The sequence below is a fragment of the Podarcis raffonei genome, chromosome 16 (genome assembly GCF_027172205.1).
Source record: "Podarcis raffonei isolate rPodRaf1 chromosome 16, rPodRaf1.pri, whole genome shotgun sequence".
NCBI lineage: Eukaryota > Metazoa > Chordata > Lepidosauria > Squamata > Lacertidae > Podarcis > Podarcis raffonei.
Window position 1 is genome coordinate 4,649,534 of NC_070617.1, and position 20,928 is coordinate 4,670,461.

The 20,928-nt window shown below is 46.3% G+C and overlaps 2 protein-coding genes across 2 annotated transcripts; both read right to left on the reverse strand.

Annotated features, from left to right (window-relative positions):
• Nucleotides 1-262: 262 nt before the first annotated feature.
• LOC128404267 (extracellular matrix protein 1-like) lies at nucleotides 263-3,246 on the reverse strand. Its single transcript, XM_053369761.1, has 3 exons — nucleotides 3,228-3,246; nucleotides 2,555-2,778; nucleotides 263-873 (listed from the first exon to the last, which is right to left on the reverse strand). The coding sequence occupies exons 1-3, from the start codon at nucleotides 3,244-3,246 to the stop codon at nucleotides 730-732; spliced, it is 387 nt and encodes a 128-aa protein (XP_053225736.1). The 3' UTR covers nucleotides 263-729.
• A 5,501-nt stretch (nucleotides 3,247-8,747) lies between these two features.
• Nucleotides 8,748-20,928, reverse strand: LOC128404372 (extracellular matrix protein 1-like). Its single transcript, XM_053369912.1, has 7 exons — nucleotides 20,626-20,928; nucleotides 15,604-15,705; nucleotides 14,706-15,049; nucleotides 12,450-12,887; nucleotides 11,703-11,923; nucleotides 10,265-10,352; nucleotides 8,748-9,972 (listed from the first exon to the last, which is right to left on the reverse strand). The coding sequence occupies exons 1-7, from the start codon at nucleotides 20,693-20,695 to the stop codon at nucleotides 9,793-9,795; spliced, it is 1,443 nt and encodes a 480-aa protein (XP_053225887.1). The 5' UTR covers nucleotides 20,696-20,928; the 3' UTR covers nucleotides 8,748-9,792.

Consider the following 20,928-nt stretch of genomic DNA (forward strand, 5'->3'; position numbering starts at 1 on the left):
GTGGCTGCTCCCAGTCACCAGTCTAGCTGCCGCATTCTGGATTAGTCGTAAAAAACACCAGTGCCACCTATCCTGATCAATTTAGATTTTACACAAAACCAAAAGCAGGTTCTGTGGCACAAAAGGCAGTGCTAAATAATAATAATAATAATTATTATTATTATTATTATTATTATTATTATTATTCTCTAGAAATCTCACCAAGATCTGGAGGTATCTGGTTTGGAGGGATTGAATTAAACTTGGCCAACTATACAAGATGTCACATGCCATGAAGTCCTTTATTTTGTGATTGTCTAGGAAAGAATTGTCACATTGTTACATCGGTCATGTTACGTTGGTCACATTTCATTTGCCAGAAAACCTCTTTTCTGCAGTTTTCAAATAAACATTACCACCGATTTGACACTTGGCCGTGAAACGTTAGTATAGTGCAACAAACAGAAGAAAAATTGATTCATACTTTCAGAGGAAAAGCTTGCCCACGTTACAGATAAGTTCTTGAGGTTGCAAAGCTGTTACATTGGCTACATCTTTTTGAAAAAACACAATAAAAAGAAAACATTTAAACAACCTTGGCCATAATGATTGATTGTTTTTATAGGGAAGGATCAAGGCAGGTAAGAAACAGCTTCATGTTAATTGGAGTTACATAATACTAGTCAAATCACACGCAGTATATATGCAAAGAAGCTGCAAATGTTACGTTGGTCACTACAGAATCGCCCATCAATTCTTGAAATCGTAATTTGGGAAGCGGGAATTCTGGTCAAAACAGTTTTCCATGGCGGCACCATCCATTAGGCAGCACTTATTCTGTTCCATCTTTACTGCGCCTTGCTGTTCGCACATCTTGTTCAAGAGGGCTGACCACTGGACCAGGAGAGATACATATGAGACGGTCAATAAGATGGCTAAGTAGGGTTTCTTAATCTGGGCCCAAACTCTGAGCCTCTTTTTAATATGTGTCCGAATGTCTGTTTTGCAAAATGTGTGTGTGTGTGTGGATTTGCACACAAAACAGCAACAGATTGAGAAGAGGGCAGCTTTGGGTCGTCTGCAGAGCACTCTCTCGTCCCGAAGTAACCAACGATCACATTTGGCATTCGAGACGAGGCTGTTCTTTTGCCTCTGTACAGTGGTACCTCAGTTCTCGAACGTCTCTGTTGACGAACGTTTCGGAAAACCCGGAATCAAAGGCTTCCATTTTCAAACGTGCCTTGGAAGTCGAACGACTTCCGCCGTGTGTTTTTCAGTTTTCTCCGTTGAATTTGCAGCCTGCCCTTTCTTTGCGCCTCGGTTTTCGAACGTTTCGGAACCTGAAGGGTCTTCCAGAATAGATTACGTTCGAGAACCGAGGTACCACTGTACAACTGAATCCTAATTGCCTTCCCAATCACTTCCCATCACTTTGCCCGGACACTGAGGTCCAGGGCCGAGGGTCTTCTGGTGGTCCCCTCACTGCGAGAAGCCAAGTTATAGGGAACCAGGCAGAGGACCTTCTTGGTGGTGGCGCCCGCCCTGTGGAACGCCCTCTCATCAGATGTCAAGGAAATAAACAACTATCAGACTTTTAGAAGACATCTGAGGGCAGCCCTGTTTAGGGAAGTTTTTAATGACTGATGTTTTATTGTATTTTTAATCTTTGTTAGAAGCCGCCCAGAGTGGCTGGGGAAACCCAGCTAGATGGGCAGGGTATAAATAATAAATTATTATTATTATTATTATTAGTTGGGAAATGAAGTCACTCTTGTCAGGAGCAAGAGCTAGTATCAAAAATGCAAACTTGTCTTAATTTGGGAAGGGGTGTGATTGTCTTATTGTGGGTTTCAGAACCACCACCACCGACGTTCCCCTGACCGCCAGTCTTCACAATGTCTGGTTCCTTGTTCATCACACTAGGAGATCCTGACCCACCTAACGCAGGGGTGGGGAACATCTGTACCTCCCCAGATGTTGATGGACTCCAGCTCTCAGCTGCCCCAGCCAGTATGGTCAAGGCAACATCTGGAGGGCCACAGATGTTCCGAACCCTGATAAGATTAACAAATTTGGGGTGAGAACAGTTGGGCTTCAGAGACAGGGATTGTGTCCTTTTTTTAAAAGAAGGATTCCCTCAGAATGCTTGATAGGGCATATTCAACACCAACAAAATCCAAGCACACAAGGAAGGTTTTTAGACCCACCCCCCTTCCAAAGAAAGGAAGGAAGGAAAGGGAGGGAAGGAAGGAAGGAAGGAAGGAAGGAAGGAAGGAAGGAAGGAAGGAAGGAGAGGGAGGGAGGGAGGGAAGAGGGAAGAGGGAAGGAAGGATGAAAAGGGAGGGAGGGAGGGGAGGGAAGGAAGGAAAGGGAAGGAAGGAGGGAAGGAAGGAAGGAAGGAAGGAAGGAAGGAAAAAGTTGGAAAGATTACAAGTCTTTCTAAGGATATCTAAGAGCAGCCACCCCCTTACCCTGGAATGAGCCTAAGAGCAGCGCCCCCCTGACCCCACAAGGCCCCCATATTAAAGCAGTTGCCATATTTGTCAGGCCAAGGAGGACAATGAGAAGCACTCACTGCTTTCTGGGAGCAAGGGAGCTTCTCTTTTTCAGACTGCTGGCAGCACTTGCCCAGTGCGCCTCCCAGATCCACGAGGACATTAGCCTTGTCATAGACGTTTGAGTAACCGGAGCCTTTCAGGCCCTGGGACAGCTTCTTACTCCCATCCTTGCAGATGTTCCCGATATTCTTGGCACTGGGGCGGGCAGGTGGGAATTTTTCTGGCCCTCCTTCAGCCTTTCCTAGTAATATAATAATAATAATAATAATAATAATAATAATAATAATAATAATAATAATTTTTATTTATACCCCGCCCTCCCCAGCCAGAGCCGGGCTCAGGGTGGCTAACAACAGTAAAAATTACAGTAAAAACATAATAGGGGAAAAACAAAAAAACCCCAATTTAAATTACAGGTTAAAATGCAATTTAAAACGCAACCTCGTTTTAAAAGTAGCTCATGGGGAAGATGAGAGCGAGAGAAGGATGGAAATCAAACTACGCCCATCCCAGTAGAAGGAAGACGACACCGCCAAAGATGACGAAGGAGATTGGCAAAACAAACTGATGAACTATACTGGACACACCAGGCAATCCCCCCCCCTTTTTTTAAAAAGGGAGAAATGGTCAGGCATAATCAGTAAGCTTTGTGCATTGATTTCTACATTAGTCGAACTTTTAAAAGCTCACTTGTAATAATATCCGCCATGACCTCCCTGCCAATTTGGATACAATAAAGGAACTGGAGGCCCCTCGACTGTCCTCAGGTCCAGTATTGGACCACGTTGACCGGATATCCCCAGCCGATGTGGACAGACTCCTCGGAGCTGGAAAGCCTGTCCTCTCGACCCGTGCCCGTCTTGGCTGATTAGAGCATATCCAGACGAGGTGCTGGCCCCCCTGGGGGATATCATCAATTTGTCCCTTGGCACCGGGATATTCCCAGGGGAACTGAAGGAGGCAGTGGTGCGCCCGCTCTTAAAGAAAACATCATTAGATCCCTTAGATCTATCCAATTACCGCCCGGTTTCGAATCTTCCATTCCTGGGTAAGGTGATTGAGGAGGAGGAGGAGGAGGAGTTTGGATTTGATATCCCGCCTTTCACTCCCTTTAAGGAGTCTCAAAGCGGCTAACATTCTCCTTTCAGAGCAGTCGCTGAACAGCTTGGCAGGTTTCTGAATGACACATCGGCTCTGGATCCATTCCAGTCCGGCTTCCGCGCTGGTCATGGGACCGAGACGGCTCTGGTCGCCCTAACAGATGATCTCCGCAGGCAGCTGGATCGAGGCGGGTCGGGGCTGCTTATTCTTCTAGACCTGTCAGCAGCCTTCAACATGGTCGATCACGAACTCCTGGACCACCGCCTTGCCGACGTGGGGATCCAGTGCACATTCCTTCAATGGCTGCGCTCGTTTCTCTCTGGTTGGGGACAGAGGGTGGCGCTTGGGGGGGAATTGTCATCGCGCCACTCCTTGGTGTGTGGAGTGCCTCAGGGTGCAATACTCTCCCCGATGCTTTTTAACATCTTTATGCGCCCCCTCGCCCAGCTTGTCCGGAGTTTTGGGCTGGGTTGCCATCAGTATGCCGATGACACCCAACTCTATCTGTTGATGGATGGCCATCCTGACTCGGCCCCAGACACACTGACCAGATGTCTGTAAGATGTGGCTGGATGGTTACGCGGGAGCCGGTTGAAGTTAAATCCTTCGAAGACAGAGGTCCTCTGGCTGGGACGGGACAATATGGGATTGAGGGGGCAACTCCCATCTCTTGTGGGGGTGCAATTAGTGCCAGCACCGTCCATTAAGAGTTTGGGTGTAATCTTCGATATCTCCCTCTCTATGGAGGCACAGATTACAGCTATAACAAAGGCGGCATTTTTTCATCTCCCCCAAGCTAAGCAGTTGCCTCCTTATCTCTCTCGCCCTGACCTAGCCACTGTGATCCACGCGACGGTCACCTCCAGACTCAATTATTGTAACTCGCTATACGTGGGGCTGCCCTTGAGACTGACCCAGAAACTCCAGCGGGTGCAGAATGCCGCGGCGAGACTCCTTATGGGGTCTTCGCTGCGAGATCACATTCATCTGGTACTATACCAGCTGCACTGGCTCCCGGTGGAGTACAGGATCAGGTTTAAGGTGCTGGTTTTAACCTTTAAAGCCCTATACGGCCTAGGACCCTCGTACCTACAGGGCTGCCTCTCCAGGTATGTCCCACAGAGGAACTTACGGTCTGCAAATAAAAACATCCTGAAGGTCCCAGGACTCAGAGAGGTTAGGCTGGCCTCAACTAGAGGCAGGGCTTTCTCGGCTGCAGCTCCAATCTGGTGGAACGCTCTGTCACAAGAGACTAGGGCCCTGCGGGACCTGACATCTTTCCGCAGGGCCTGCAAGACAGAGCTGTTCCACCAGGCCTTTGGTCAGGGTGTAGCCTGACTCCCTCCTCTGGCAATCTGCACAGAATTTTGCTGAATGGTTGCCATCAATTTGATTTTAATTAATTTTTATAATGAAATGTTTTTAGAATGTTGGATTATATGATTGTTGTTAGCCACCCTGAGCCCGGCTTTGGCTGGGGAGGGCGGGATATAAATAAAAATTATTATTATTATTATTATTATTATTATTATTATTATTATTATTATGTGTAAGGTTTTAAAATTGGATAGTTAAGAGTATAAGATTCTGCAGACGTGTATAAATAAGTAAAAAAATATTTAAAAATGGTACCAGGAGGGGGAGTTGGAGGGAAGTCAATTAAGATGTATGATTTTGATTGTGATGTTCCTTGGGTTTTTTTGTTTTTTGTTTTTTATCATAAAATTAATAAATTGTATCAAAATAGAAGAAAGAAAGAAAGAAAGAAAGAAAGAAAGAAAGAAAGAAAGAAAGAAGCTATCTTTCTCTCGCCCTCCTTATCTCTCTATTATTATTATTCATTACAGTGGTACCTCGGGTTAAGTACTTAATTCGTTCCAGAGGGCCATTCTTAACCTGAAACTGTTCTTAACCTGAAGCACCACTTTAACTAATGGGGCCTCCTGCTGCTGCCACGCCGCTGGAGCACGATTTCTGTTCTCATCCTGAAGCAAAGTTCTTAACCCAAGGTTCTATTTCTGGGTTAGCGGAGTCTGTAACCTGAAGCGTATGTAACCCGAGGTACCACTGTATTCCATTTGTTCACCGCTTCCTACCAAAGTCTCAAAGTGACATAAAAAACAATAAAATACGTAGTAATGCCAATTCATATCAAATACATTGATTTGTTAGTATATGATTTTTTGTTGCATGACCTAAGATTTCTAAATGACTGTTTTCCTAAGAAACTAGCCCCATCCCCCAACACGGATAGTAGTTAGAAAAGAGACCCTCTAACCTCGTCCAGCAATCTGTATCGGTCGCTGTTTCATATCAACTGTAGGGAGAATCAGAAAAAAAAGATAATGATACATTAAAATTTGGTGTTTTGTCTTGTTTTTAAAAATTTATTATTATTATTATTATTATTATTATTATTATTATTATTATTATTAAAATCCCTCCCTTCCTTCTCCAAGGAACCCAGGTCAGCAAACAGAAACACAAAGCTAAAATAGTGTAAAACAGTTAGATCATTAAAAAAAAACCCAACAAAACTTATTACATTTGAAAGCATCTAAAAGCAGCTCCAGTTATAATATTCTAAAAGCCTTTAAAGCCGAAAACATGGCTCCATCTAATGACTGTGGCGTTGCCAGGACTCGATGTTGTGCATAGGGGCTGCAGCCTGCTTTGCATGCAGAAGGTCCCGAGTTCAGATCCTGGCATCGCCAGGTGAGGCTTAGAGAGACTTCCTGCCTGAACACTCAGACAGACACCGCCCCGCCCCCCGGTCAGGGGGACCACTGCTCTGGCTCAGCAAAGGCAGCTTCCGGTGTTCCTATTTGAAGCTGCCCTTTCCTCAGAACCATGAGGACTAGAGACTTACTTTATTTTAAAAGGGGAGTGCCACGGCTCAGTGGCAAAACACCTGCTTTGCACGAAGGAGCTTCCCAGTTTGACCCATGGCACCGTACAACCGTACCAAAAGAACTTCCTTCACAACTTCCTTAATACCTGAGTTAAGGGACGCGGTGGCCTCTTCCCTCTTCCCTGCCTTGCAAGGGGCCATTCTGAAGCCCACCCACACTGTGCCAGCTTGCAGATCTCGCTCCGCAAGCTCTCTCCTTACCCCGCAGAACATCCTGTACACGTTTGCCCTAGTCTGGAACAAAGAAAGGGAGTGGGAAGCAAAGCAAGCGAAATCTCAGCTTGCAGTTAGTGATGGATTCTCTTGTAGGTCTACCTGAGCCTGGAACTGATTGCCCCAGGATGAACCAAGAGACCAGGAGAAGGACCTGTATCTTCATAGCCATATTGAAGTTGGATGGAATTGGCTTCTCTCTCCTGGTTTGTGCTTCTGGCTCCAGACAGTTCCTCTCTGCTCCTTCTTCTCTCTGCTATAGGTGCTGCTGGTTTTATAAGCTGCTGGGGGATGGGGGAGAATGATAAACTGTTGCTGAGTGTACCCAAAATACAATTCTGTTTAAAGGTCTTTGTTGGCTTTAGGGATTTTTAATATATACTTTAAAACATTTTGTTCTTTTATCCTTCTACGTGGCAGCTGATCTCCCTTGAGATTACAAGCCACAGAGACTCACATAAAGACTAGGAAGTGCAAAAGAAAAATTTATACATAAGTAATCTCCCCCTTTGGCCAAAAGAAAAAGTCCTATGGGGTAACTATGAAGATAAAATATTTTGAATGGGGGGTGGGAGTCAGGATCTCTATTTGGAAATAGATTACTCTGCCTACCCAAAATGCTTTGTCACTTGAGGCAGAAAATCCAAATAGTGGGTACACTATTGAACCTTGAACAGGCAATAACATATAATTCAATTTTAGCATTTCTAATGCATTAACATTGGTGCATTAAACAGCCACCCAACCCCCCACAAAAATTGAGCGTCCTTCACACCTAGCTAATCTAAATTGGGTTTTAGTTTATTTGCACACACACTTCCACCACATGTGAAGTGTTGTACAAGTGTCCCTCCTCTCACTTATGTGGGAGTTACGTTCTGGGCCCCAAAATCACGTAAGTGTTGAGTAAAAAGGTAAAGGGACCCCTGACCATTAGGTCCAGTCGTGGCCGACTCTGGGGTTGCGGCGCTCATCTCGCTTTATTGGCCGAGGGAGCCGGTGTACAGCTTCCGGGTCATGTGGCCAGCATGACTAAGCCGCTTCTGGTGAACCAGAGCAGCGCACGGAAACACCGTTTACCTTCCCGCTGGAGCGGTACCTATTTATCTATTTGCACTTTGACGTGCTTTCGAACTGCTAGGTTGGCAGGAGCAGGGACCGAGAAACGGGAGCTCACCTCGTTGTGGGGATTCGAACCGCCAACCTTCTGATCGGCAAGTCCTAGGCTCTGTGGTTTAACCCACAGCGCCACCCGTGTCCTAAGTGTTGAGTACTCTCTAAAAAACCTCTAAACACCTGTTTTTCCCCTTGCTACCCAGCTGTCTCTCCACAGAACTCGTCTCTTCAACTGGAGTTGTTCGGCGGGGAGGCTGAGCAACTGAAACCAAAATGCAGCCCCTCTCCACCTCCACCAATGTCCTTTTTGGGCTCCATGGAGGGTCTCTTTTGCACGTTATGTAAGACTTTGTTACAGACAGACTGGGCTGTTGTGCCATTTGTGTTTTGGCAGAGTTCTGGGTGTCCCTGATGTTCCAGATTAAGCACCCGCTTCCGCATGACTTTTGCTAAATGCGTTGGCACTCAAAACCCATTTCGTGGCTGTTCTTGCCATTTTGATCAGAGGCTGCTTTCTTCCTTATACCCAAAACAATGGCAAAATTACTTGATGTGGATGGCTTTCTTTGTGTGTCTGTGTAACGTAGGTCTTTTTCATTCAATGGCATGTCCTGTCTCTTTGCGTGATTTAGAAGGAGGAGGAGGAACAGCCAACACTTTTGTTCCCCTTCTATTGTTCACTGCCACATATGTGCTTTGAGAGAATTTCAGAACTAGTACCAAGAGCGCATTGCAGTAATCTGACCTCAAAGTCACTTAACAAATGGCTATCCCTGACCAGGAACAGAGCTGGTAGACCATTCCGACTCCCCCCCCCCCAATTTCCCCAAATATATAAGTAAAATAAAGAAGTCAGATAAAGGAAAGGATTCATCTAAAAAGTGGTTTATTAGAGCCCTTTGCCTTGGGCAGATATCCATCCATACAAGCACTTCACTACGATATGAAAACATGTTCTGTGAGCTCAGTTACAGCTGGGAAACAAAGATCGAGATGCAATGGTGACTTGGCAGAGTAACCCACAAACTCCCCTGTACAGTGTTTCCTTCTGGGCTAGTGTGTTTTCTGGGCATGTTTCAATAACCATTACACCACACCAACTCTTCCCTTGTTATTTTATCCACCGTCCCCACCATCATTCCTGATTGCTAGAGCCTTGTTGGTAGGGCTGTACCTGCCTAAGATCAGCAGAAAAGCTACTCAGAAGTTCCCCTTCTCCAGTCCTTCAGGCCCTGTGCTCCTGTTCCGCTTTCTTCACTAAAAAAACAAAAGCACTGGCACCCATCTACCTAACTGGAGACCATCCTGATCAACTTAAGTTTTGCACAAATCCAAAAGCAGACTCTACGGAGCAGAAGGCAAAGCTCCAAATTACAATGACGACAAAGACCCTCCAGATATCTCACGAAGATCTGGAGGTGTCTGGTTTGAAGGGAATGAATTAAACTTTGCCAGCTGGCCAATATGGTGGGGGGGGGGAGGAGGAGGAGGCACTCCCTGGCAAGAGAAATCCTCTCTCTGCTTTCCCCCAAACTCCCCTTTTGAATCAAAACGCCTTTTAGCACTTTGGTGATGGAAGATAAAAATCAGACAGAACTTTTTCTTTAAAAAAAAAAGGACTGAGATGTTTTCCTTGGGTCGCGACTGCCTAGAATTTAAAGTGCGAACCAGTGAGGGCTTCCAGAGGCCTCCTTAGTGAGAGGTCAGTGTGTGCAGATTGCTTTTCGCCCCCCCCCCGCCCACTCTGCTTTGTCTTGGGGAGGGAGCAACGTCTTAGATAGTTGATAGTCTATAGGTCAGGGAAGCAGCTAACCCACTTCCCGGAAGCATGGAACTGGAACCAGCCAGAGAGAGGAGAGGACAGAGGAAGGGAAGAGGCGCATTTCAGCAGTAGGGGGCGAGTCTGTTTCTGATTCACACGGACGGCACCGTTGGGCGGGTGATCTGCACGGAACTGGCGAGAGACACGTTGTTCAGGTAGTTGGCGTTGAAGCAGTTGCTGCGGGCCTCGCCCTCCAACTGGGAACAACATTTCTTGGGGTCTTTCCACGTTTTCTTCTGGGAGCTGCAGAGTGCCACAATGAACTGGGATTTCTGCGGGGAGCAGAAATAACCACATCAAGTTAAAGAATCAAGGACGTCAGTGTTACTCTCTTTTCTGAAACGGTGGGACATCATTGCCACCCATCACCACCTGTAGGGTCACAGGTCCCCATCCCTCGTTTATAGGAAGAGGAGGGAGGGGTGAAACATAAGTTAAAAGCGGAACCCCTCGTACTCAGCTCATACTAGGCTGCTCCTAAATCAAGATCCTTGCCAACAACCCCCCCAACCCTTGCCTTGTTCTTTACAGATGAATAGCTGCTTCCTCCAACCGATTACTCACCACATCCTCAGCACACTGTGTCCTCTCACTGCCCTGCAACTTGCAGCAGGGTTCTGTGATGTTCTGGACCAAAGCAGGGATGTTTTTCCTGGAGAACAATGTGAAAAAGTTGGAGGGGGGGTTGTGGTTATAAAAATATACTAATGGAAAATGCCCTGCAGTTGGGCAAGGACAGTTAAACATTTATGCCACACATAAGTCTTGATCAACACATCAGCCATTTCGGATGGCAAATTCTCTTCTTTCTTCCTCGAAATTTTCTATTATCTGTATTTAGAGACTGGCAACTCTATCAAATTTCAGTTTCCCTCATTCAGTTCACCATGTTTCCATATCAGCTTGCAAATATTTTTTCCCTTTAATGTCCTCACAAATGTTCATCAGAATTTCAGTGTGAATTTGTCCTAACATGCACATCTTTGCAAAGCAATTTCCTCTAGTATAATGCACACCTGTATGTTACATTCACTAGAATATGGGATTTTATTAGCACACTTCAACAAAATATTCTACACATTGCAAAATTTGAAGAAGAATGAATATTGGCCGTGGTTCAATTCACATATCATTCCTGGAAGTGCAAATTAGGCTTATTTGAAAAAGCAAACAGGAGTGAATTTCTCTCCCATTCCTTCCTGTCTTCAGCTAATAAGACTACGTAGACTGGAGAAGGAGGAGGAGGATCTTGAACTGTAGACTGGGAATGGTTTGGGTAAGAGGGAGGAGAAGAGAGAAATCACTTTGGGTTTCAGCCACAAGGGGGAGCAACAACCCTACGTCTGAATTAATTATCCAGCCTTCCTTAAATTATTTCTGAACAGCACAGTTTAACTTTTTTGAAAGATACACAAAAGGCTTGCTGCCTGCAAGCAAACTGTTGATACCAGAGGTGGCTGCAATCTCCGCAATCTGTATTCTGCCCAGTTGGAATAACAGCCATTGCATCTTTATACCACTTGCTACTGACAGATGCCCTTTTAAAACTCCACCCCACCCCCCTCCAGTATAGGAATTCTTAAACGCATTTTTTCTAGCTGGAGAAGTGCATGGCACAAATCAGAAAACCAAACTTCTCCAACCTCCCCTGCAATCTACTTCCCGACAGCCTAGCAGAAACCTGGAGCCCTCTTGATATTCCACTGCCCTCAGAAGTTTGGGAGTTCTGTGTGACAGCCCCTAAGTCAAGGAATTCCCTCCCCACAGAAGTGCGTCCAGCACCATCATTATGCAGTTTCTGCCATGTATTGGAAGAAGATGCACCTTTCAAACCTGGCCTTTGATACCTGATATATATCTTGACAAGAGCCACGCTTTTCCTGTGGCTGCCGCTTGTTGGAAACGGTTTGTGATACTGAACTTTAAATTGCTGTAGCTCGACCCGGGACCTGAAGGCGAAGGGCAGGTAAGTAACTGAAACGGAATAAATAACCATACTTACTGCTTGGTGAGAAGCGTGAATTGGCCACAGAGCGAGTCCAGGAGGTCTGGGGTGACCTGACCGAGGTTGACCTGTTGAATTTCCTGGTCGTAGGCGGGGTATGGAGCCAAATTGGCAAAGCAACCATAGCGGGCCTCCCCTGCAGGGACTTTACAGCAGAAGTGTGGCCTGGTCTTCACAGAGAACTCCTGTTTGCAGTACTGGGTCAGAACCTTTTCCCACTGGAAAGGAAAGCAAAACGGGGGGAGGTCATGAGAGAGCGACACCCTCTAGAGGTGAATGAAAACCCATCCGTTTCTTGCAGCTCCTTGCGGTCTACCAATCTTAAGTTCAGTTCTCATGAAAATTCGCCAGCACTTTCATTTCAGTTTCTTCCTAATATGTACATTTTTGTATGCTACGTATGTGTTTGCAATTTCCCCAATACAAAGCATTTTTGCATTTGCTAATATAGACCATTATATGCACAATTTACGCATCTGTGTACGCGTTCCTTGGTTGGAAGAAGCGACAAACTTCCCAACGGTTAGTCTGCAGGACTGCAAAATTCCAAAATGCCACACTGGGTGTTATCCCCAAACCAAGGACAAATCCTTCATTGTGAACTGCTCAGATACTCTGGCTGCACAGGAGAGGCAGCTTGTGTTCGAAACAGACCATAAAGCATGGATGGCTGGGAGAGAAAGGGATGCTGGGAAAAGACCCAAGCAGGAGATTCCAGGAGTCCCTCCTGACTCACTCACTCACCCCTTTGCGGGCACAGCTGGCATCCTCTTTTCGGCAACATTTCTTAAACACATTTTCCAAGCGGTTCACAGCCTGAGCTCGGCGCACCAACCAGCCAAAATGTGACTTTGGGAAGATGCTGGCCAGGTAGGTGGGCCGGAATTTACGCAGCTTGCAAATATTTTTGATGTTGGCGCTGGTGGGCTCTCCAGGAGGAAAGGTGACCTCTAGAAGCTTCAGTGGGTTGACCTGCTCCGAGGGTTTGCACCGGGAAGGATTGCTGCAGGTGACTGGCTGTGATGGACCTTGACCATCAGAGCTCTTGAAGTCATAATTCGGGAAAAGGGAATCCTCGTCAAAGCAGCGATCCCGGCTGGCACCTTCCAGCATGCAGCAGTGGTAAGGCCTGGTCTTTATCGAGAATTCCGTGTCGCAGAACTGCTCCAGAACATCTGACCACTGGAGCAGGGTGGGGAGAGATGAACGGGTCAGTCAGATGGCGAACCAGAGTTTTTATAGTCTGGGCCCAAACTCAAGAGTCTGCTTTTGATACCACATGTCTGTCTGTCTGTCCTGGGATGTGCAAGGCAGCAGCAGACTGAGAAGAGGACAGATATTGGCTGTGTAAAGCAGGAGTCAGAAAACTTTCAGCAGGGGGCTGGTCCACTGTACCTCAGACCTTGTGGGGAGCTGGACTATATTGGGGGGGGGATGATGCAAGAGCCCCACGAGCCCCTGTGTCTTGAGAGCGGCAGGGGTTGGTGGCGGTGGGACGATGAGAGGAGCACAAAAGGGCTCAGGAGAGGGGCTGCTTAAAATGGCAGCTGCTCAAGCGCTGCTGCAGCTGCTGGCACTAACAAAGTCCAGCCCCCTTACTCCTCTAGGCAGGGCGGGGAAAAGCTAGGAGGAGGGAGGGAGGAGGCGCTGCCACTGCCGCCATGTGAGGGAGAGGGAAGGAGAGGGAAAGAACACGCACATTGGCGATCCACGTGGCGATTCCCAGACCGTCCACGGGCTGGATCCAGAAGGCAATTGGGCCTGATCTGGCCCGCAGGCCTTAGTTTGCCGACCCATGGTGTAAAGAGTGACTTTGCCTCAACCACAGCATGCCCTACCAACACATCTGGAGGGAGAGGAGAAGCAGCTTCAAAAGCCAACCTTGAGAGACCAAATCTGTGCAAAGTTGTGTGGAGCCCCAAAAGCCCTTTGAAAGGAGTCCCACCAGAGTCCCACAGAGGCTCGGTTTTATGCTCCAACCTTTGAAAAGCTGAGGATGCACCATACAAAGGCATTGTTGGCCTTCACAACCAGTGCAGTATCTGAGCATGTCACAACCACCACCGAGGGGTATGCTATACTACATACACACAGCCCAGACAAAGTGCCCAGAATCTCATCAGATCTCAGTTGTGTAGAAGTCACCTTTTACAGAATAGAATACCTCTCTGCATTCCTCTTACTGCATGAGGAAATACAATGGCTTGGCCACAGATGTTCCCAACCCTGATAAGAGCATAAGATTAACAAATTTGGGGTGAGAATGATCAGACCTTAGAGACTGGGATTGAGCCAACTATCCCTTTCCACCAAAATGCTCCATAGGGAATGTTCAGCACCCACAAAATCAATGCATGCAAGACTCCTCCTGCCTTTTTAAAAATACGGTGGAAAGAATTCAAGCTCAAAACCAGTCTTTCCAAGGAGAGATAAAGAGTCGGACACGACTAGACGACTAAACAACAACAAAAATATGCCTAAGAGCAGCGGCCCCTTCCCCCACAAGACCCCCGTATTACAGCAGTTGCCATATTTGTCAGACCAACAGCGACAATGGTAGATCAGATGTCGGACTGAGACTCCAATCAGCCCTTATTCAGCATGGCTGGATGATGGTGGGAGCTGGATTCAGGCAACAACTGCAGGGCCACAGATGTTTCCCAACCCTGATAGACACATAAGATTTACAGATCTGGGCTGCAAACTGTCGGCCTTCAGAGACTGGGACCGAACCAACAGTCCCTTTTAAAAAGTTTCCACCAAAATTCTCAGTAGGGTGATTTCAACACCGACAAAGAGTAGAAGAAAGGTTTTTTAGACTTTCCCAAAAATATAAATAAATGGTGGAAAGAATTCAAGCTCAAAACCAGTTTTCCAAAGACGGGCTAGGAACATAATGAGGCTTAGGAGTTGCAGCTCCTGCACTTTAATGAAAAGTGCACCCGTTATCACAGCAGTGCCATATTTGTCAGACCAGGAACAACAACGGTAGCAACTCACCACACTCTGGCAGCAAGGGAGCTTCTCGCTGTCGGACAGCTTGCAGCACTGGCCCACCCCGGACTCCATGTTGTTGAGGGCATCTCCCTGGCGACTGAGGTGACCGAAACCCGTCTGGGGCACATTCCAGGGCCCGTAGTAGAGCTTCTTCCTCCCTTCATTGCAGATGTTGCCAATATTACTGATGTTAGGTTGGGCAGGTGGGAATTCGTCCAGTCTGTAGCGAGGGGGGAGCCGGGTGCACCCGAAGGCACTGCTGCAGCTGGGCCTCCTGCCCCTTGGGCTGAGAGGAGAGGATAACCGTGTCTGGGGCTCCCCATTGACTAGCAGCGGGAGATCAAACTCTGGGGAAGAGGAGAGGGATGGAAATCAAACAAGGCGCACTCACACCTCACATGCATTAGCTGGAAGGTGCCCGTTTTGAAACTAAAGCTTTAAATATTTCTATTTTTTTCTTTTATTAGCTTGGAGGCAGGGGAAGTATAAGTCTATGAACGTTCTTTCTTACTCTATGGGAGATTTTGTTATCAGTTGCCATGTACAGATAAATACAGGTGTTTGAGAATTTCCGAGACATCAGCAGTCATTATTTGGGTCGCTGTTTGACGAAACATTTCCCTTCAGACTTACAAAACAATAAGATAGACATAGTAGATTCGTAGAATTGTAGAGTTGGAAGGAATCACAAGGCTCAAACCCTGAAAATAGGAGTCTCATGCTGTACTGACTGAGCTACCCCAGGTTGGTATTACCTATTCAAAACAAATACATCAATCTGTTCCTGTACAATTCTCTCTTCTTGCACAGCCCAAGGTTTTCTGAATAACCTTTTCCTGGAGAAACTGGCCCCAATCCCCAGCATGGATTGTAATTAGAATGGAGAACCTTGAACCCTCACCTCCCAGTTCATCATTATCTAGCGTCCTCTGAAGCAGAACCTCCCGTGGGATCTCGGCCGGAGGGATTTCCTCTTGGAGAATTGGCTTCCCAAGTTCAATAACTAAAGAGAGAATTGGGGAGGAGGGATTAGAAGATGTTTTTAAGCAACAACAACATTTTTTACTGAATTGATACCCCTGCCTTTCATCTCTAAGGATTCCAGGGTGGCAAACAGACACACAATTTAAAAACAAAGCAAAAAAACGTTGTAAAACAGAACATTCTAAAAAAAAACCCCCAAAAACAGTTTCAGTTGAAAACATGCTTCTATCTAACAATCATGGGGTTGCCAGGACCTATATCAGCAAAGTCAAACTAGATCCAGCATCACAAATCCCCCCACCTTATTTAATTTGGGACTTCTCAAGAGCATATAGTCTTGGTTTGGAAGGACAAAAGAAAGTTTGGCAAAAAGCAATAGCTATGGGACAGAGCACCTGCTTGGCATGCAGAAGTTCCCAAGCTCAATTCCCGACATCTCTAGGTAGGGCTGGGAATTTCCCCTGCCTGAAACGCTGGAAAGCCTCTGTCAGGCATTTGTAAACAATACTGAGCTAGATGGACCAATGTTCTGACTCGGCATAGACAGCTTCCTATCTTTTTTCCTTCCTATCTTTTTCCAGAACCATGAGGACTGGAGCCTTACTTTATTTTAAAGGGGGAGTGCCATGGCTCAGTAGCAGGTATGCTGAACCGCAACTCCAGAGTGGAAGTGGTGTGTTGATCAGGAAGCTGCACGAATACCAAAACAATAATTGTACCCTGTACTTGGAGAATTCAGAACTTGGCCCCCAGGGCATCAAGGCCTAATTAAAACAAGCAACCATAGCACAAGAATGTGACTTCCTTAATATTTGACTTAAGTCATGTGGCCACTCTGCCCAGATTTGGTTGGGGCAGAGCTCAAATAGAAGGGAGACTTTGATTGAGGCCGGTCCTACTATTAGACGTGGCTGCCTCTGGTGACAGGTAGACAGCGGCAAGGAGGTGTTGGCCCCGAGTTTCCGTGTGAGCAGTGGAGGATACTGACCGATGGGTGGTATCAAACCAAGTTCTAGTCAAAGTAGACCTATTGAAAATGGTGGGCTTAGCTCAGTCATGCCCATTCAATTTCAATGGGTCTACTCCGAGTAGGATTAACACTGAACACACAACCCCAGTATTTTAAATTGTTTTGCCCAGGGGCCTCATTGTGTGGGATAGATTTTTTTAAAAAAGTAGATTTGGAAATCAGAATACAAAATGATTTAGCACACATCGCCAGCTCCAGCAAAACTGCTTTTATGGGCGGGAAGGCCAGCCATGTGCTGCCGGAACCAAGTCTTTCTTGCTACAGTTAATCAGCCTGGTTAATCAACTTCCTCTTGTCAATTACAAGCACAGTTCTGCTGGATGAGTAAGCACAATCAATTCCAAAAGAAAAGGAAGTCAATACACTCTGCCACCTGCTAATTAACACTTGCGGCAATGATGGAAGTCTGGCTCGCTCCGTGGGGCCAGTTTCCTGGGCAGACTCAGCCTGACTACCTTATCTGTCTTGTACATATTTTGTCCTTGACTTCCTGTGAAGGTTTCTACCCATTCTTTTGCAGCATGGCTCCTGCAGCTTCAAAAACAGGTGCTGGACAGGCAGAGATTCTACAGGTGCAGCAATTGGGAGGGGGTGGAAAGAGAGAAATGGCCCCTGTTGAGTCCTTCAGCTCCACATCTGGCAGGCCACACAGATGCTTCTCTACCCCTCATCTAAGTGACCAGCGATATGTGCTATATGACATCACCACATTCAACATTTCATTGCAAGTCTCTGGCAAATGTGTGTCCTCCCATGTATTCTTCTTCTTCTTCTTTGGCGATCACTTGTAGTCAAGTAAGATCGTCTTCCATAAACATGGTATTACATTGTGTAGGGTCTCAATAGTAACCAAGGAGAAAGAAGATTGTTGCATACACACCATACATTTTAAGCATACTCCCCCAACCCAAGAATCCTGGAAACTGTAGTTTACCTCAACACAGAACTATAATTCCCAGCACCCTTAACAAGCTACAGTTCCCAAGATTCTTTGTAGTGAGTGATGTACTTTAAATGCATGTATGACGAGTCTAGTTGGTTTACGAACAGAACGAGAAAAGCCAGCTTATTCTTCTGGTCTTGCAGGGTGACGTTGCCATTGTGGCAGGGAAAAGTCCTCTGGCATCAAGAGCCGCTTTAAGTTCTCTGCAAATAATGGCCTCAGAATCCACTCCCTGCTTAGGGAAGGTAAATATTGTATCATGCGTGCCGAGGGAATGAGATCTAGAGGAAGCCACCCACCACAAGGTCTTGGGCTGCACCTGACATGTGCGTTCTTAACATGTACACCCCTTTTCAAAACAAGTAACAGTTCATTCTCACAGCCAGCGCAGCGCTTTTGTACAGTTTGCACAGCCAAAATCCCTGCTGGTTGCTCCTCGCGGCAAAAGAATGGCAGGCTGGTTGCACCATCATACCCTCACATCAAGGGAGGGGGTTCTAGGTTTGGTATAGACGGACTTCAGGTTTGTAGGATCTACTTTATGGTGTGTGGGTTTTTTTTTTTTAACTAAAAACCTCCGAAGTTCAACAACAAGAGACAGGTGCACAATAGAGACTGAGCCTAGTGGACATATGCTAAGAATTAAGGAACAAGGGTGTCTCTGGGCATGTACTGAGACCAGATGGTCAGTACTAGAATCAAGATAAGAAGTCCTTCCTTTCAAAATTCTACTTCTGGTCACCCTACCACAGAGCGTTCTTTTTCAGCATCTAATAGGGGGTGTTGGTGTTTGGGTCATTCTTGTTGCGGATCAGGAGCTCTTGCTGAACTACTGCAAATCACCCAGTAGACCATGATAGACCTGCGCTGCTCCCAAGGATGCTACTGTTGAAAAGGTCTCTGTAGCCAATTGTTGCTGTGCAAGGGGCCTGACCACACTGATGCTTTCGAACATCCCAGGTGATAAATAGCAGAAACTTCACTTCCTTCCTTCCCTGCAAGCCAGCTTGTCCTCCAAGCAATCACCAAGAAACAACAGACCTTCCAAAACGAACGACCAGCTTCTGCACTCCCTTTGTTTACTTTGAGGTTCAGGGGAACACACAGTGCATGCTGGAAAATCAGAGCCATTGTGCTCCACTAGACAGAGAACTAAGCTTGGAGACCTCAGAGGCCTGGATCTCAGGGCTTGGCTTGCCATGGGACAAATTATCCAATGCCTCAGCCTCAGTTTTCCTCATATGTAAAATGGGAACATCTGTAGTGGCCTATTAGAAAGGGTTATTGTGAGGCACCGTTTTGGGTTCTGGGTTTTAAATTTTTGGTTGGGACACACACATGCATTTTGGGAGGGCTATATTTTCTCTGTAACTCAAGATACACACAGCATCTTGTACACAGCAGTACAGGACTATTCTTTACAATCTATTATGTTATGGCATGTGTCCCTTCAATCCAGAGTTGTTCTTTTATCTGATACTACTTCTTCTTTCCCCCCTCTTTTTTTTTTTCTTTTTTTGCAGAGGGAAGGAACTGTTTAAATTTTAAAACATTGCAACACAATTTGGCTGGAAAAAACCAACACCAAATAAGACGACAGATTTCACAAGGTTAATCAGGAGATTTTTCAGATCCAAAGCCAGTGTCACATTTTTTTCCAGTTAAAGCTACTGAAAATCATGATTTATCGCCCAGTTGTGCTAGATTTCACAATGCCTAGAGTGTTTGGGCTTTTTTGCCTGGAGGCCTTGAAAAAAAATATCAAATACTTAGAGGATCAACAAGTGTGTAAATAATTGGTTTTCAGTTCCAAATCACAAGACTGATGATAGATGTGTTGTTTTGAAGCCTTATTCAGCCTGAGCCATTAAGATAACAGCAGTTCTGAAACACGATTAAGGAAAGAGAGGAACAATGTTGATTGATTTGGGAGCACCCAGCTACACAAATAAACATAAAAAGATAAAGTAGAGGCTGTGAATAGCTTCTGGATCTGTGCTCAGAGAATAAAATGAGAGCGGTCTTAAAATTTCAAAAGTTAGGGAGACCCAAACCTTTGAGAAAACTGAGGTAGATTGCAGGCCTCAGAATGGCTCAATCTTTGATTTACATCTCAACAACGTTCAGGGATTCTGAAGGAGATAACAGGGGTTAGCGTCTATAAAACACAAAAGGGGCTGGGGTGTGTGTGTTTGTGTATGTGTACAGTATGCTGAAAATTCTCTTCCCTGTGTATTCATACACCCTACATTTAAAGCACACAAACCACTAATAACCCCGCGAAGTGTAGTTTGCCAACTCACAAAGCTACAATCCCCAGAACCCTAAACAAACTAGTTTCCTCAGTGTGGGGGTGCACCTGAAATGTGTGGTGCCTATGCAGCCAGCGGTTTTACCCTGCAGTGACAATAAGGTACTCTCTCCGAAACAGCTGGAAGGTGGGGGAGAATAGGCAGTTTCAGAGAAGACTTGCACAAGCAGGGAAGGATCCAGAAATTTAAAATGTCCACCCCCCGCTTTATAGGAGCGTGGCACTAACACACATAAGGTTGTGTACATGCCATACATTTAAAGCACATGGCTCTCCCCACCCACAAGTCCTGGGAACTGTAGTTTCTCAAGGGTGCTTGGAATCGTGGGCCTATAAGGGGGCAAACTACATTTCCCATGATTGTGTTTATGCGTGAGGGTGCTAATAGAGGAATAAATGTGCTTTAAAGGTATGATGTGTATGCAGTCTAATGCACCGGTTGTTCCAGGCTAACAGGCAGCACGGAGGACGTGAGGAAAGTGCCAACCTAAAGCGCACTGCCGCCATGCCAGCTTGCAGATCTCGCTAGGCAGCTGTCACCTTCCCCTGCACACATCTGCCCTAGTTTGCAACAGGGAAAGGGAGGTCAGGAAACAAGTAAGCAAGCAAGGTCTCAACTTGTCATAGTTAGTGATGGGTTCTCGAGTAGACTTACCTTCGGGCGCAAGAGTGGCGGATTGCGCCAGGACTAGCCAAGAGGCCAGGAAAAGGACCAGCATCTTCATAGCCGTCCCGAGTCAGGTGGAGTCTTGCTTCTCTCAGGGGTTGTGACTCCAGGTGGTTCCTCTCTGCTCCTTCTTCTTGCCTGAGCTGCTGTTGCTGCTGGTTTGCTGGCTGCTGCTGTGCTCTTTTATAAGGCTGGAGACTGGCAGGCGAAAACTGAGTCATTGGCTGACGTAGGGAGACACGCCCTGGGTGCTCATGAGCTAGCAACCCACTACCACCAAAACCACAACTG

Excerpts from the sequence above, each read along its gene's own strand:
- LOC128404267 (XM_053369761.1), bottom strand. Across the intron at positions 874-2,554 it reads TCCCTTGCTCCCAGAAAGCA|TGGTCAGCCCTCTTGAACAA; the intron begins GTGAGTGCTTCT and ends CTCCTGGTCCAG.
- LOC128404372 (XM_053369912.1), bottom strand. The coding sequence starts at position 20,695 with ATGAAGATGCTGGTCCTTTTCCTGGCCTCTTGGCTAGTCCTGGCGCAA. Across the intron at positions 15,050-15,603 it reads AGATAATGATGAACTGGGAG|AGTTTGATCTCCCGCTGCTA; the intron begins GTGAGGGTTCAA and ends CCTCTTCCCCAG. Across the intron at positions 12,888-14,705 it reads TCCCTTGCTGCCAGAGTGTG|TGGTCAGATGTTCTGGAGCA; the intron begins GTGAGTTGCTAC and ends ACCCTGCTCCAG.